This window comes from Alosa sapidissima, chromosome 14, assembly GCF_018492685.1.
Source record: "Alosa sapidissima isolate fAloSap1 chromosome 14, fAloSap1.pri, whole genome shotgun sequence".
Taxonomy (NCBI): domain Eukaryota; kingdom Metazoa; phylum Chordata; class Actinopteri; order Clupeiformes; family Clupeidae; genus Alosa; species Alosa sapidissima.
The window spans coordinates 12926657-12943052 of record NC_055970.1 but is presented as its reverse complement, the minus strand read 5'-3'; the positions used below and the strand labels follow the sequence as shown (position 1 = coordinate 12943052).

Sequence of the window (16396 nt, the reverse complement as noted above, 5' to 3'; positions counted from 1 at the left end):
CCATGGCAACGCAGATGGACACACAAGGAGTACTCACAACAGAGGAGCCAGGGATTGTGGGAAAAAAACAGTGGAGAGAGTAGGAGAGAAGAAAGAACAGAGAAAAAGAGAGAGGGAGAGAGAAAAAGAGATAGAACAAGAAGAGCCACAATGACAGATAAAGAGAGATGAACACAATAGCAATGAAAAAAAGATGAACGAGGAACGAGAGAAACAGGGGGAGAGAGAGAGAAAGAGAGAGAGATAAAGGGGAGAAGGGAGATAAATACAAATAAAAAATAATAAATAAAGAGTGTGTGTGTGTGAGAGAGAGAGAGAGGGGCTAACCTGCGGTCACTGAGCCGAGTGTGTGTGAAAGGGAGAGAAAGAGAGTGTGTGTGTGTGTGTGTGTGTGTGTGTGTGTGTGTGTGTGTGTGTGTGTGTGTGTGAGAGACAGAGAGAGAGGAGGAGAGAGCAGGGCTGACCTGCGGTCACTGAGCTGAGTGTGTGTGAGAGGGAGAGAAAGAGAGAGTGTGTGTGTGTGTGGAGAGAGCAGGGCTGACCTGTGGTCAGTATGGTCCTGGTCACTGGTTTGTGTGAGAGAGGGAGAGAAAGAAACTGTGAAAAAGATAAAGAGAGACCAGGAGAGATCAGAAAGAGAGAGAGAGAGAGACCAGGAGAGATCAGAAAGAGAGAGAGAGAGAGAGAGAGAGAGAGAGAGAGAGAGAGACCAGGAGAGATCAGAAAGAGAGATGGAGAGAAAGACCAGAGTCGTTTTTACACTCGAGGACAAACAAGGAGATCGGGAAGAGGAGACAACTTTACGCCACATCGTGTGTCTAAAATTTTGCCATCACAAATTTCCCCTCAGAACTTTTGACAACTGAAAATAAAATGTGATACAATGAACAGAAAGCTTCTTCAATATGCGTTATCGCCATGTAGGCTAGACTGTTAATCAAATTAATGTATGAAAATAAAGTTGTGCATCATGTTAATGAAGTAAGGTTGCTATTCCTTGAAGATGAGTCAGATGTGTTGGCCATTCATCTACAAATGCTTTTCTTAAGGATGCCAGAAACTGCATATTACACTATGACAGTTTGTAAGGGTACAGCTGCTATCGCAAGTTTTGGGCAGGTCCATAAGCTATAGGCTACAACAAAGTGTTTCTGGAGACAGATTCAGTCACGATTTAGTCAGACCTGTTTGATGGAAGAATATGGCTATCGCTATCTCTAACTAGCTCATATAAGTATAAGTAAGTAGTATAAGTATAAGTATATACTCTTTTGATCCCGTGAGGGAAATTTGGTCTCTGCATTTATCCCAATCGGTGAATTAGTGAAACACACTCAGCCCACAGTGAGGTGAAGCACACACTAATCCCAGCGCAGTGAGCTGCCTGCAACAACAGCGGCGCTCGGGGAGCAGTGAGGGGTTAGCTGCCCAAGGGCACTTCAGCCGTGCCTACTGGTCAGGGTTCGAACCGGCAACCCTCCGGTTACAAGTCCGAAGCGCTAACCAGTAGGCCACGACTGCCCATAATCGAGAAGAATGCATGACAGAAATAACGTCCAGCATCTAGATGTTATGTGGCTAACAGAAGTTATAATGTGATAATGTAAAAGCTTGCTAGGACAGACGCTCAATGAGTTCATGCTTTGTTTTACTGCTAGATTTTAGGACAGGGCTCTAGTACTCAAGTCCAGTCTTGGACTCGAGTCCGGACTTGAGACGTTTTTTCTATGGTCTCGGACTCGCTAGTATTTGGACTTGGACTTGTCTCGGTCTCTGCTACGGGTCTATATAACATTGGAGGGAAAGGGGAATGACTATAATTACACATCCTGGGTGTTGTGACACTGTTTTTGCTTTTAGATCAACAAATAATACCCCAAAATGGTTGTCTTGATACTGTCATGCATAATACTCAGTCTTGACTCGGACTCCAAACTTTTTGGACTTGGTCTTATCTTGGACTCGACAAAGGTGGTCTTGACTACAGCCATATTTTAGGATAGCCTATATGGCAACCGATTGCATGCCGACCTACAGTCAACTCTGTAAATGATTGGAGGCTTTGTGGATTTAACGATTGTCGTAATGTGCTGTCTCTGCTATTGCTGCTTTTGATCAGTCAGATTTTAAACGTCCTGTGGTGGGTTGGACATATGTAGTGTCATCAAAACGCCCGCCCAGATTCCCCCATTTCGCCTTAACGCATTTACCGTGGTGCCGGAGTGAATCGTTTCGCTAAAATGTCTACCCTGCCTGGTGGTAAAATTGGCGAGACACTTCGTCCCACCATTCCGCCTCAGTGTGTGTAAAATGGAAAGCGTTCCGCAAGTAAGGTACATACATTCACAGAAAATTCTGCAGAATGGGGCTCAGGAGAGAATAAAGGGAGGGAGGGAGAGAGGGAGAGAGAGAGACCGGGAGAGATCAGAAAGAGAGAGAGAGAGAGACCAGGAGAGATCAGAAAGAAAGAGAGAGAGAGAGTGTGTGTGTGTGTGTGTGTGTGTGCCTGTGTATGAGACAGAGAGAGAGGGCCAATGACAGAAAGAGAGATATAGATATAGAGAGAGATAAGTGTGTGTGTGTGTGTATGTGTGTGTGTGTGTGTGTGTGTGTGTGTGTGTGTGTGTTTGTGTGTGTGTGTGTGTGTGTGTGAGAGACAGAGAGCGAGGGCCAATGGCAATGAGGGTGAGAGAGGCACTGACCTGCGATCGCGGTGGTCCAGGCCACTGAGTCGGACTCCATACAGCTGCTCATTGGGCTGACCGCACGTGTTGCCATAGCTGTCGTAACCAAACACCAGCCGTGCCGCGCCACCCGTTACCACGGTGAAACCACAGATACCACCCTGCAGGCCACACAATGACCAATCAGCACGCAGAAAACCACCTTCACAGAGAACTCACCAGAGTAGAGGACCTGAGCATCTCTGAATGTCTGTGTGTGTGTGTGTGTGTGTGTAGGTGGGTGGTGTGTGTATGTGTGTGTTAGTTCTGACACAGGCCCAGGTCTACATGTTGAATGACTGTTAGAGACTAGAGCTGCTGCTGGCCTACATAGGGAGCTGTGCACACTCATACACACACACACACACACACACACACACACTCTCTCTCTCACACACATAAAATAAATCAAAGCAAACATGTACAGCATGTGTGTGTCATAAAATGGTTAAATATCCAGCGTTCCTACGATTAAAGAACTATATCCTATATCCTGATCCTACTGAGCCCACTCTGAGCGCGAGAAATTGGACGGTAGGCAAACTGACAGAGAACACGCTCACACTGGTGCGAAGGCAGGCTCGAGCCTACTCACCATTCCCACGCAGAAGAGCACGAAGAGAAGGAACCACGGCAGGTCGGTACAGCTCCGGTCCTCCAGCGGCCTCCATTCCCTCTTGGTCCGCTGCCGTGGGAAAACACATTAAGACAATCAGAGAATGACAGCTGTCAGTCACAACTTGACACCACCACCTGGACCCTCAGAGCCGTGCGTAATGACGTGTTATGATAACCACACGAATTACACATCAATTCCTCAAACGAACGCGTAATTTAGGGTTAATTTTCATTAGGAGACAAAAGCCACGGATAACATCGTTCATCTTCGTTTCCACCGGTGACAACACCAAGTCTAACTCCAGTGGCGCGAGCTCGCCCGCGAATGCGCTAGGAACACTTGCTCGCAGAAACGACCACCGTTAATACACCACGCGTCCAAACTTATGACCTTAGCTTCCACTCGTGCGGGGTGTGCTGAGGTGTGGTTGTACCGGTGCGGCGGCAACGGGCCAATTTCATGACGGTACGTGGTGATGTGCACCCGCGCGGAACGGACCCCGCTCGCGCACTGCCTTTCAGTCCTGCTGCAGAAACCAAATCGTTGGCTATTTGATGTTAATGAGCAGATGACTGGTTACCAGGAGCGTGCCTGGGCCGTATTAAACGGATTAGGTGCTATACAGCGCTGTGCTAATCTGATATTTATCTGAGCAGCGCGACTCGCTCTGAATTAACATCGGGGAGAATAAGGCCGCGCGGACAATAGCCTTCCGTACCCCCCGAGTCACATAACCGCACGCCAGGTTTGCTACGGTGGAGGACATCCATCTCGAAGCTTACCTCCGTGCTGCCGCAGCATCCCATGTCAAGCGAGGCTTAGATGAAAAGCAGAGCGCGACCGCACAGGAAAACAAGACCCCGCCTCGCACGGAGCAGACGCGCGCGTTTACCCTGCATAAAGCGCGAGGCAGCTGTGATGCCGTACGGAGACAAGAGCGAACATACGACCCGTCCGCCCTGGACACACCGACACCCGTGTAGCGTCCTCTGGGCCCGGGTAAACAGGATTATTACTTCGGGATTTAACGCGACACACTTCCTGACGGCGAGCAGGCGCAGCCGGAAAAGGATCGCGTTTGTCCACTCACAGCGCGCGCCTGCTGTCCTCAATCACCGGAAGTAAAGTAGGGTTATAAGTAAAAGCGCGCGGTTTAAAGCTGCGTGTGGACCAAAGATGCTGACTGATAATAAACACGTCCGTCTACAGGCGTGCTTGATCTGTCTCTCGTGCTTGATCTGTCTCTCTGCCTTTACACACACCAAAAGGGCCCACCGACTGTGACCGGTCTTATGGTGCATGTCAGGAAATCAGCCCTCTTCAATTCACCCTTAACTGGAGAAAACAAGGGTCAAGGATCCAGGATGTCTTTATGGCCCCTGAAGGTTGTAGTTGGCTACAGACAGCAGAGTCCACGCTAGTCTCAGCCACAACACAGAACAGGACTGGACACCTATATAAGTATAAGTATAAGTATATACTCTTTTGATCCCGTGAGGAAAATTTGGTCTCTGCATTTATCCCAATCCGTGAATTAGTGAAACACACTCAGCACACACTAATCCTGGCGCAGTGAGCTGCCTGCAACAACAGCGGCGCTCGGGGAGCAGTGAGGTGTTAGGTGCCTTGCTCAAGGGCACTTCAGCCGTGCCTACTGGTCGGGGTTCGAACCGGCAAGCCTCCGGTTTCAAGTCCGAAACGCTAACCAGTAGGCCACGGTTGCCCCACGAAGAACATACGACCACGGCCTGCCACCTAAGATAAACAACAAATAATAAACACATAAAATGGCATGAAAGCATAAAACGTACAAAACATCACCACAGCTTTGTTGAAAGGCCAGTTTCAGCTGGGACAAAATAGTTCTTGTAGACCTGTAGCCTGAACCAGGGTCAGCTGGGACAAAATAGTTCTTGTGGGCCTGTAGCCTGAACCAGGGTCAGTTTGTACTGTATCAGTCCCTCTCTGCATTGTCCTCACACAGATGGGTGAGGTTGTGCAAGGCTGCGTTTGTTGTAACCGATTCCTATTCTAAACACCTTCACTATAACCCTGCTGTAACCGATTCCTATACTAAACACTATCACTATAACCCTGCTGTAACCGATTCCTATACTAAACACTATCACTATAACCCTGTGGTAACCAATTCATACTCTATTAAACACCATCACTAAAGCCCGGCTGTAACCAATTCATATTTCTTTAAGGTTAAGTGACCTGCAGCTGACAAGCTGACTAAGGTGTATGTTAGGGGAGGATTCAATGAAACAGGAATAAAACAGGAAACAGGAATAACACATTCTCATGAAAGTGCTGTCAACATTAAAACTATGAGGCGTAAGATACAGCAAAAGCACTGATGGTAGGCTTTGATGGAAAATAGTATCCACCTGAAGCTCAAATGTACTAAGTAGCTGAGCCTAGAAACACATCCCTGAGTCATCAGCATCTGAACAGCTCTTTAAGTCATTCTGTTTATTAACTTCTAGAGCCATCCATTAGCATCAACAACAATAGTAACAGCAGACATCAAATAATATTCCAACAACAGCAACACTGTAAATAGGCCTTCTAAATGCCTACAAATAGCAATAATAACAATAATTATAATAATAATGATAATACATTATCATTATTATTATATCAGTAATAATACTAATGATACATAATATAGCATAGGGTAATAAATATTCCACTGAGTTAACATTGAACTACATTTATTACCCTGGCAATTACACTATAAATCATCAATTAGTTACATGTCATAGGCTACTTGGTTGGTTATTGTTTAATACCAGTTTGATGAGCAATTTTTTTATATTCCCACTAATTGTAATGTATAGCATTACATTCCAACAGAACCGTCTAAACCGTCCAAAAAATCTTTAGTTGAGGTATGGCTCCACACCTCTCACTATAGACTCACCTCTCATGCGATGCATTTGATGTAAAGAAAATGTTTTTTACCTTTACCCAGCGCTGGGGGTCCCGGTCCTTCATGTCTGCGTTGCAGCCTCGAGCTGTTTACGCTCATGGCATAGGCACAGGGCTTGCAGCAGAACCGGCGCGCGCCGAAGGAACAGAGAGGTATTGTTCCATTGTTAGCTGTTGTACCAGGGAGAGAGTGAGCGTGTGAGAAATGGACAGTGTATGTGTGTGTGTGTCAAGGCTGTGAATGTCTCTCGCTCTCTCTCTCTCTGTCTTTGTGTGTGTGTGTGTGTGTGTGTTTGTCAAGGCTGTGAATGTCTCTCTCTCTCTCTTACTCTGTGTGTGTGTGTGTGTGTGTGTGTGTGTGTGTGTGTGTGTGTGTGTGTGTGTGTGTATGTGTGTGTGTGTGTGTGTGTGTGTGTGTGTGTGTGTGTGTGTGTGTGTGTGAATGTCTCTCTCACTCTCTCTCTCTCTCTCTGTGTGTGTGTGATTGACAGCAGTGTTAAACTGAACATTCTGTCCATTAATGTCCATCACTAACCCGGGTCAACATGGGGTGGAGGAGGGCAGAAATTGACTGTCTGCAAGCAAGGGAGGACTCCTCACTGATGCCCACAGAGACTCGTTTTAAGGGCTGTGATAGCCAACATATGGAAAATTCCCTTCAGTCTTCTCAACCTGTTTTCTTATATAACCAAATATCTTATATGACCAAATTGTTAGGTGTGATCAAGTTAATTCTCATTTGACTAGGTCAGCTGATGATGGCCGGTTGATGTTACCACAACCAAAATCAAATGCTTTAAAGAACACAGTTATTTATCGTGCTATCAATCATTGGAATAATTGTCCACTGAACATACTTTAAATGAATAGCAAAGTATCTTTTAAATACCATCTGAGAATACATTATCTAAATTTGTAGGGATAGGACATTGATTGGATGTAAGTAGGGATTGGACATTGATTGGTTTTACTGTATGAATGTAATAATGAATGAAATACTGTAATTTATTTTGAATATTTTTTGATTCTTGACTTCTTGGTGTTTATAATTGATGTCTAATGTTTTACTGCTTTTGAATTGTCAGTGTTGCAGTGGTGGATCTTTTCTTGTTGCGGACCCCAGGAATAGCTTGTCCCTTTTTTGGTGACAGCTAATGGGGATCCTTTAAACAATAAACAATAACCAATAGACTTCTTAAAAAAATATACAGTATGTTCTATTTTAACATTTTCTTTTGAACATATAAGAAATAATAAACTACAAAATGATTTGATTTATCCAGCTCAAGAATCAAAGGTACTTTTTTCCTCTCATATGTTTTATTTGCTGTGAATGTACGCAACCCTGTTACCAATACAAAAGAGTCTGAAAAAAGTATGTAAATCAAACAAATCAATGATTTTTTATAATGTCCCTCAACATCTTTAAACAAAATACCCTATTATTAACTATAATAATAACCCTATCACTCTAATTACAGTAACAAAGTTGCGAATCAATGTTAAATATAGCCTTTCCCTCAAGAATAGAAGCTAGCTGTGAAATTTAGCTATTATACCAAGGTCAAGTACCAATGAGGTTTTACAAATACAGAAAATAAAAATGGTAATTACTCAACATTATTCTTAAAATATGAGTAACAGTGTTGTGTGGTTATGCTTGACACACTCACCTTTGATCTACTCATGGTTTTTGAAAATGGTTTGATGATGTTATTTCCTGTGTCCAATATGACATAATATGTTAACCCTTTGTCTGCCAGGCAAAAATAGTTTGGGTAACAGGGCTGTGTCTGCTTATTCGGTCACACAACTTTATGATTTAATATTCAAAATATGTTTATAATCAAAATAATTATGTTTACAGATACAATAGATACATGTCTTCAAAATACTGCAAAAGACAATAGATTAAAGATTTATTTCAGATGTTAAATTTGATGTACAAGTTTGTCACCAGGAGGTGGAGACAGTAGAAGAAAAAAAAATGTAAGGGGTGTTCCACAGCTATTCAGTATTTTTAATCATGAAAAGGATCCACTTTTTTCCAACATATATTTGCTTCATGGCAGTTTAATTGGCAGGTTAAGTGATTTTTTTGTTATTTTGGACATACATATTTTAAATATCAGTGGGGGACAGAAAATGCCCTCTAATCCTGGAATGTCCTGTATTCTTAAAACACAACTATTTAATGTAGCCTAGTGTTTATTGCGTTTATGTGTGTGTTTGTTTACAGTTTTAGGGACAATTTAAAGATAACAAGCAAGACACATGCTTTTGTTAAGGCCGCTACTCCCGCCCAGCAGATGGCGCAATGGTTCTTTGCTGAATTAAAGGGTGTCTCAGGACCCACCACAAAAGAATTGGCAGGAAGCGTGAGGTCCGACTGGAGCTGCTGTTAGGGGCTAGCAGAGACAAGTGATCAGCATGGCACTAAACGGAGGTAGGATGTTAATCAACCGTTGTTTTCAAAGTTCTCCCAGGTTGTGGTTTTAAGCGTTTGTCAATAGAAAACACCCCGTGCTGGAAGTTTATATTAAGTTAATAGACTGTTCTGTGTGGAAGGGCAAACTATTTATAGGATTGTCGCTTAGCGGGTGAATTGATGATCCCATACGTCAGTTAATGTTATGTTAGCCTGCTAGTTGTTTCACTCCTAGTTATGGATATGGCTAACTTATACTTAACCAAAGATTTCTAATAATTAAACGTACTGTTTAGCCATAGCCTGTCCTACTTTTATATAAAACTAGAGCCTTTAGTACAAGTTGCATGTGCGTCTCTACACTACGCTACCCCAAGATTCGTTAACGTTACTGGGTTGCTCTGTCAGATGACGACTACGACTGGGAGCCGCCGACGGAGGCCGAGATGAAGGTGCTCGAGGCGCAGCGCGAACGGCAGGACAAGATCAGCAAGTTGATGGGCGGCTATCTGCTCAAGGGCTACAAGATGCTGAGCGACTGCTGTCAGCAGTGCGCGGTGAGTCTCAGACTGGCGACGAACCTCACTGTGTAGGGTGGGACATGATAAACTTGTCGGGGAGTTTATCAGGAAGACCGTTATGTGGCGACATTATGTTTGGCCACTTACTTACAATTGATCTTGCACATGGAGCATATAGATAACAGGTGTTATCAGACCAAAGTAAAGCAGCTAAATGACAGAAGTCTGCCTTTTGCTTTTCAATCAGACATGAAGTCTGTTGTAGCGTCATCTCACTGCTGAAGGCTGGGACAGAGGGCTTATTATTGCTACTGGCTGTGTGTGTGTGCGTGTGTGCGCGCGCGTAGAGATAGTGTGTAATGGTCTTGGGCTTTGTGTGTGTGTGTGTGTAATATTGGTCTTGGGCTTTGTCTCGCAGACAATTCTCCTGGAGGACCGACAGAAAAACCTCTACTGCGTGGCCTGCCAGGAACTGGACTCAGACGTGGATAAAGACAACCCAGGTGTGTGTGTGTGTGTGTATGTGTGTGTGTGTGTGTGTGTCTCCTCTCTCCACGCCCAGTGACTGCAAGACTGTATGGGCACAAACTATTAGGGTTTCAGTGGAAGTGTTAATGCTAGTGTCTACTAGTATAAACGCTAGTAGACATACCCAAGTTCTATGCATTTATTTATGTTGTAAGACATGTGAAAGAAATGAATGACACCGGCACTACGCACAAATTCATTTAAACTTAACGCACGAGGACAACAGGCTTTTCAAAAGTTCCCACCTTGGAACCAGTTTTTGAAAGTTAGCGTTTTTGGTCATCTAAAGCAAGGCCAAAACGATAACCAACTTTACCATTTTCACTTTCTGTATTAGAAGTCACTGTACTATCAACATGATTTCAAGATTTTATTTAAAGGTAAAAGATCTGCACTGTGTTGCTTTAAAGAAAATAAATAAAAGATGTATATATATCGTGACGCATCATTATTAGGAAATAAAGAAAAAATGTGTATATATCGTGACGCATCATTATTAGGGAATAAATAAAAGATGTGTATACAGTGGGGAGAATAAGTATTTGAACCCATGCTAAAGTTGACTAACAAGAGGAATATAAAATCATCTGTTAGAAATTGATCTTAATGCCTTAATTAAAAAATATATTTTCTTAGTGAATGAAGAATCTATCGTAAATAAATAAATGTTCTTCCTTAAATTACAGGGGCAATAAGTATTTGACCCCTATGTTAAATTCCCATAGAGGCAGGCAGATTTGTTTTATTTTTAAAGGCCACTTATTTCATGGATCCAGGATACTATGCATCCTAATAAAGTTCCCTTGGCCTTTGGAATTAATAGCCCCACATCATCACATACCCTTCACCATACCTAGAGATTGGCATGGTGTGTTTTTCAGTTAGCCTATTAGCTGGTTTGATGCTCATTGAGTTCAATGTGATTGGCATGGTGTGTTTTTCAGTTAGCCTATTAGCTGGTTTGATGCTCATTGAGTTCAATGCAAATCACACCAGCTAATAGGCTAACTGAAAAACACACCAAAGCGGCCAAAGCGGAGCATCAAAAAGGCCAAGCACAACCACAAGCTAAGGATCGAGGATCACTTCAAGAACAACTCTGACCCCTGGTGCATGTGGCGCATGTGTTATTAATTAAGGCTCTTAAGGCTGCTGGCTCTTAAAGCATCTAATGCACTTAAGGCTGCTGGTTCTGTTGGCATCCTCGGATGTGTCCTCAGGGCCAGTGCTGTGCAGCTGAATGAGGTTTGGACTGACATATTTAACCCGTCACTAGCCCAGGCAGCTGCTTTAAAACCACCTCCATCGTGCCGGGGCCAAAACACTCCACTGCAACGAGCCTTAATGACTTCCAGTTCCAGTTCCGGTTGCACAGGCCGCCTTCTGTTAGGTTAGGGCAGCCGTGGCCTACTGGAGGGCAGCCGTGGCCTACTGGTTAGCACTTCGGACCTGTAACCGGAGGGTTGCCGGTTCGAACCCCTACCAGTAGGCACGGCTGAAGTGGCCTTGAGCAAGGCACCTAACCCCTCACTGCTCCCCGAGCGCCGCTGTTGATGCAGGCAGCTCACTGCGCCGGGATTAGTGTGTGCTTCATCTCACTGTGTGTACACTGTGTGCTGTGTGTGTTTCACTAATTCACGGATTGGGATAAATGCAGAGACCAAATTTCCCTCACGGGATCGAAAAAGAGTATATATACTTATACTTAGATAAGCTCACCTCCTCAACCCTCACCCTGAACACCGGCATACCACAGGGCTGTGAGCTCCTTTACTCCCTCTTCACACCTCATGCGTCCTTGCCTGTGGGTCATTCCACGTCAGTTCAACCAGGGCCCACACACTTAGGTCTCAAAAAATTCTGAAAAAATTACCAGGTGTACCTATGTTACCCAGGAGACACACTGTAAAATTACTCTTATGTAAGATCAATACTTTCCAAGATGCAGCCAGTTTTACAGGGGAAGGGGGGGTATCGATTTTGTCCAGCCTCTTTTTTTTGTCAAAGTTCAAAAGCCCACAGCGCAAGAACTAAACCATGTAGGAGGCTCAAATTTTGCATGGTGGTACATAAATAGGTATAGTATGTAGCAAAATTGTCACGTTTGGTCTGGATAATCCTGCATGGTCATAGCTGTCCCTTAAAGAGTTGGGCCCTGTTTAAGTCTTCAGAAGACATATTTGTACTCAACATAGGCTCTTGATTTATGTTGATTTATTTAGTAGAAACACTCTCACAAAAAGCAATGAACAGAAAATAAATCCCTTCAGGGTCTGAACAGCAGACCTCACAAGTCTGAAAAATAATCATTTTCAGAGCACCCAAACACCTTGTGGGAATATACAAAGATTTTTTAAATATGTTTTTCCTTATTCTCCATGATCCCTTCTTTTTTAAAACACCAATTTGACTTGTCTTATGCAAATCTTTCTTTTTTATTTTCCACCCTGAACATGGGCAAAATGCCCCATTGACATCAATATGTTTTATATAGAGTCACCACACTGCCACCTGTGGTTGTATAGAGTAACCTGTGGTAGCTCTATACAAAACATATGGATGTCAATGGTGCATTTTACCCATTTTGTCCAAAAATAATTCCGTGGAAATGCATAGATTCCAGTTGCTGCTACTGGAAGCAACTGGAATCCATGCATTTCCACGGAATTATTTTTGGAATCTGATCCCTTGTCATTAAGGCTGTCACTTTTGTGAAAAAATCCCGTTCGATTTTTAAGACATAAGTGTTCATTGAATTGATTGTAAAATCGATTTTCTATGTCTAAAGATGTTTCCATTTTCAACACCAAATATAGGCCAATCCACGGACAACTAACAGGCATTAGGGCGAACGTAAAGAGGGTGCTAGAAGACGCACAGGCCAGCATTATTTCTGATGATTTATTGGCGTGAAGTTTCGTGCACAATGACAAACAGGAGTGCAACATTCTCGAAAAACAATAAGCAGAGTGGACTGCCATAACATCAGTGAAAAACATTAGCCTACTGCAGGCTTCAACGTGGCTGTGTTTACGATTAAAAATGTCAAACAAATTTCGCCTACATACTGTAGGAACTCACGACTGCACGGTGCATACCGCTTTGTCCTTCTCCATAGTTTGATCTACCCAAAACCCGAAGTGCTTCCATCAAACTTTTGGCAAAACACCAGCAGCACAGCAGCTGATTGAAACCGCTGTTTCCGGTGCGTGAAATTGGTGGGAATTTTCTTTTTAGCTTTCGCAATGCCTACTGCACTTTCGGAATTCTTTATTTTCTTTTTCTGCTTGTTTGTGGGTTTTGTTACATCCATCTTTTTTATTCCCTGTTTGAGTTTTCGAAACTTGTGTTGGTTGGTGATTTTCGAACGTAAAGTGACAGCCCTACTCGGGTTAACCCCTCTTCTACTGCACTTTTTACCCCCCCATAAATGCATAAATAGGCTGACACCAGACATAATTTCACTGCATTTCTTACATCAAGTAACTATATGCATGTGACAATAAACTTCCTTGTACTTGTCATACCTGTTCATTCGTACTCGTCGTATTCACACTCGTACTCGTTATCGTGACTAAATTCAAGATGGCAGCGAACGAATGGTAAACTGTCTGTATAAATCGTCTTGTAAATAAACTACCAGTGCTTTTTCAAAGTTCTCAATGTCTCGTTTTAATGTCAAGGCCCTCGGAAGTCTACCAATGAAGTATGGAGCTACTTTGAGCCTCGTAAATGGTGTAAAACAGTGATTTATTTGCATGGCCAGGCCGATGCCCAAGGCACCCCCATCGAAAAACTGTTGGTAGCATCGGCTAACTATCGCCAGATTTCTAAATGCAGGGGACAAGCCGAGATGAGCTATGAGACATCCGTTCACACTCGGTATCATGTTTCAACACACTTTAGGTCAATATCACACCGGAATTCTCCTTTAACCAAGAACATAACCTGCTCGGAGCAGGTTTGAGATGCAGCGTAAATTGCCATGGCAGCATACCTCGGTTAAAACCTATCCACCTTTCGTAGTACGGGTTAATCGGGAAGTTACGCCACACGTGATCAAGTTACTCTCAAAGTTACCCAAATAAGCCAGTAACCCCACTTCGTAGTACAGGCCCCTGGTTAAAGGCAAACTGCATTTTGTTGTCTCTGTACTTGTACTCTGCACAATGACAACAAAGTTGAATCTGATCTAATGTGTTTTGTTTGTTTGTGTGTTTGGTTGTTGGCGTCTGGCACTCTCTTGATGTGCACATGTGGATGTGATTTACCTGCCCTCTCAGGTGTGTGTTTGTCCTCCCCCTGCAGCCCTGAACGCACAGGCGGCCCTCTCCCAGGTGCGTGAGCGTCAGTTGGCGAGCCAGCCGTGTCTGCAGTCCAACGGCGAAGCAGACCCCTGCCCCTCCAGCGGCACCGCGCGGCCCATCCGCACGCTGCCCAGACCGGAGCACTGCGAGGGGGCTGCGTCCGGACTCAGAGTCCCAGCGGGAGCCACCGCCGGCTGGCCATCCACCACCACCACCCCCCCTGCCCCTGCCCCTGCCCCTGCCCTCGCCCCTGCCCTTCCCCCCACCCCGCGGCCCAGTGCTGTGCCCCTGGACCCGGCCGCGGTGTCCCCGGGCGGGGTGGCTCCAGGTCGCCCCCTAGTGGCCCCCCAGGCGGCGGCGGAGCTGCAACAAGCGCTGGGGGAGGCGGAGCAAGCCCTGCTGGGGAAGCTGCAGTGGGCGTCCAGCCTGCTGGACCAGACGCCCTCCGTGGAGGCCAGTGTGCAGCTCTGCCAGCTCATCCAGAGCTGCGCCACCTCGCTACGCAGCATCAAGGACCTACAGAGAGACTGAGGCACGCCCACACACACACACACACACACACATACACACACACGGATATATATATATACACCACACACATACATGTGTTCGCAAGCACATATTCACTCTCCCACTTACATATATACACATGCAGACATTAGAACACACTCCTCCCATACTTACCACCCCCTACACACACACACACACACACACACACACACACACACACACACACATACATGCTGGTGGGAGTGAGCTCCCATCTTGGAGACTGTTATTGAGATGGTTAACACACAAGCAGCATGTGTTTGCAGCGTGTGTTCGCATGTCGTTTAAGTCCATGTTATAACTGTGTAATGACATTATAAGACAAGCATTGGGAAGGTTGTCATACTCAATAAAAACCATTACTGAACGTAATTGTGATTTTGTGTGTGTGTGTTGGGGCAGATTCTGCTTAGTAGGTGCTAGCACTACTTAGCAGAATGGTCAAATAAACAGTTTAAAGACTACTTCTGCATATGCCACCAAACTTTAAATCAAGAGTTCAGGGTTCCCATGGATCATGGAATTTCTAGAAAGTCTATTCCAGACATGGAATGTCAGGGAATTTGATCATTTTTGGAGCAAAGTCATGGAATATCAGGGAATTCTGTTGTAGCAGTTTAAAATGTACTTGCCAGAATACATTAATACAAATGTATTCCCACACAGAATTGGTGTATACCTGGTTATTAGCTTCACGGCTTGCTTGAGTAGCCCAACTGTGTTTGTTCATTACCTATTTAATCATCTCCCGTTCTGAAGATTCTTGACCTCCATGCGGGTCCTCTGAAATCATTGGTCGGCATATTGTACTATTCATTTTATAGTAAGTCATGGAAATTCAGGTTTTTTTGTCAGGGAAAAGTAATGGAGTTTTACATTTGACTTAGAGTGGGAACCTTGAGAGTTAAAGCCACACAAACCTGTCCTTTACACAAGCCATCCAGGATATGAAGTTCTTCAAGGAACGTCGTTTGGCACTGCCGCCCCCACACCCACGACAATCCAGACTATTTTAATCTGTGGTCCCCCCATGGTGGAACGATCTGCTACTTTCCTCTCCTCCCTCCTCTACTTCTTTCATCTCCCTCTCTACCTCCTCCATCTCCTCCCTCCCCTACTTCCTTCATCTCTCTCTCTTCCCCCCTCTACCTCCTCCATCTCCTCTTTCCTTCTCTACTTCCTTCATCTCCCCCTCTTCCCTCCCCTACTTCCTTCATCTCTCTCTCTTCCCCCCTCTACCTCCTCCATCTCCTCTTTCCTCCTCTACTTCCTTCCTCTACCTCCTTCATCTCCCCCTCTTTCCTCCCCTACTTCCTTCATCTCCCTCTCTTCCCTCTCCTCCTTCCTCTACTTCCTTTATCACCCTCTCTTCTCTCCTTCCTTCCTACTTGTAACGTCTGCACTCTTATCCTCTAGTAATAGTACTGTCAGATGCGTAGTAATTCCTAGCTAAGGTCTCCACTGCACTGCAGCTTGAATGTTTTTCTCTTGCTGTAAATCGCTTTGGACAAAAGCATCTGCTAAATGAATGAATGTCAGTATCATGCCATTTATGTACAATGGGCAAAATGTCTTCCATGTAATACAAAAACACAACGTAGAAACTGGAATATTCTGACAGCTTTCATATCATATCACTAAGCTTAGCACGTCCAGAGGATCTGATTCGTCAATCTTTATATTAATAATAATTATATTTCGAGCTATCCATATTTTGGTATTTAATACATCTGCATGTGTCTCTGCTGTTGTACAAAGTATGACCCAAAAACCTGGTCAGTTCC

General features: G+C 44.4%; 2 protein-coding genes across 4 annotated transcripts in view; one reads left to right on the top strand and one right to left on the bottom strand.

The window, feature by feature from the left end:
* Positions 1 to 6398, bottom strand: part of slc44a1b (solute carrier family 44 member 1b) — a 24974-nt gene extending 18576 nt beyond the window's left edge. The window contains exons 1-3 of one of the 3 annotated variants that reach the window (XM_042060909.1): positions 6313 to 6398; positions 3319 to 3408; positions 2703 to 2845 (exon numbers count right to left, since the gene is read on the bottom strand). In XM_042060909.1, coding sequence (XP_041916843.1) covers positions 2703 to 2845; positions 3319 to 3408; positions 6313 to 6345 — 266 coding nt within the window. In that variant the 5' untranslated portion in view covers positions 6346 to 6398. Of the gene's footprint in view, positions 1 to 2702; positions 2846 to 3318; positions 3409 to 4124; positions 4420 to 6312 lie in introns of those variants that run through there. The other 2 variants (XM_042060911.1, XM_042060910.1) reach the window with 2 other exon arrangements.
* A 2222-nt stretch (positions 6399 to 8620) lies between these two features.
* Positions 8621 to 14979, top strand: znrd2 (zinc ribbon domain containing 2). Its single transcript, XM_042060950.1, has 4 exons — positions 8621 to 8725; positions 9116 to 9264; positions 9647 to 9731; positions 14065 to 14979. The coding sequence occupies exons 1-4, from the start codon at positions 8710 to 8712 to the stop codon at positions 14592 to 14594; spliced, it is 780 nt and encodes a 259-aa protein (XP_041916884.1). The 5' UTR covers positions 8621 to 8709; the 3' UTR covers positions 14595 to 14979.
* Positions 14980 to 16396: the final 1417 nt, after the last annotated feature.

What these genes read in the sequence shown, in the direction of transcription:
- znrd2 (XM_042060950.1), top strand. An exon ending in ACTGCTGTCAGCAGTGCGCG is followed by an intron (nt 9,265 to 9,646) that starts GTGAGTCTCAGA and finishes TTTGTCTCGCAG; the next exon opens with ACAATTCTCCTGGAGGACCG. An exon ending in CGTGGATAAAGACAACCCAG is followed by an intron (nt 9,732 to 14,064) that starts GTGTGTGTGTGT and finishes CTCCCCCTGCAG; the next exon opens with CCCTGAACGCACAGGCGGCC.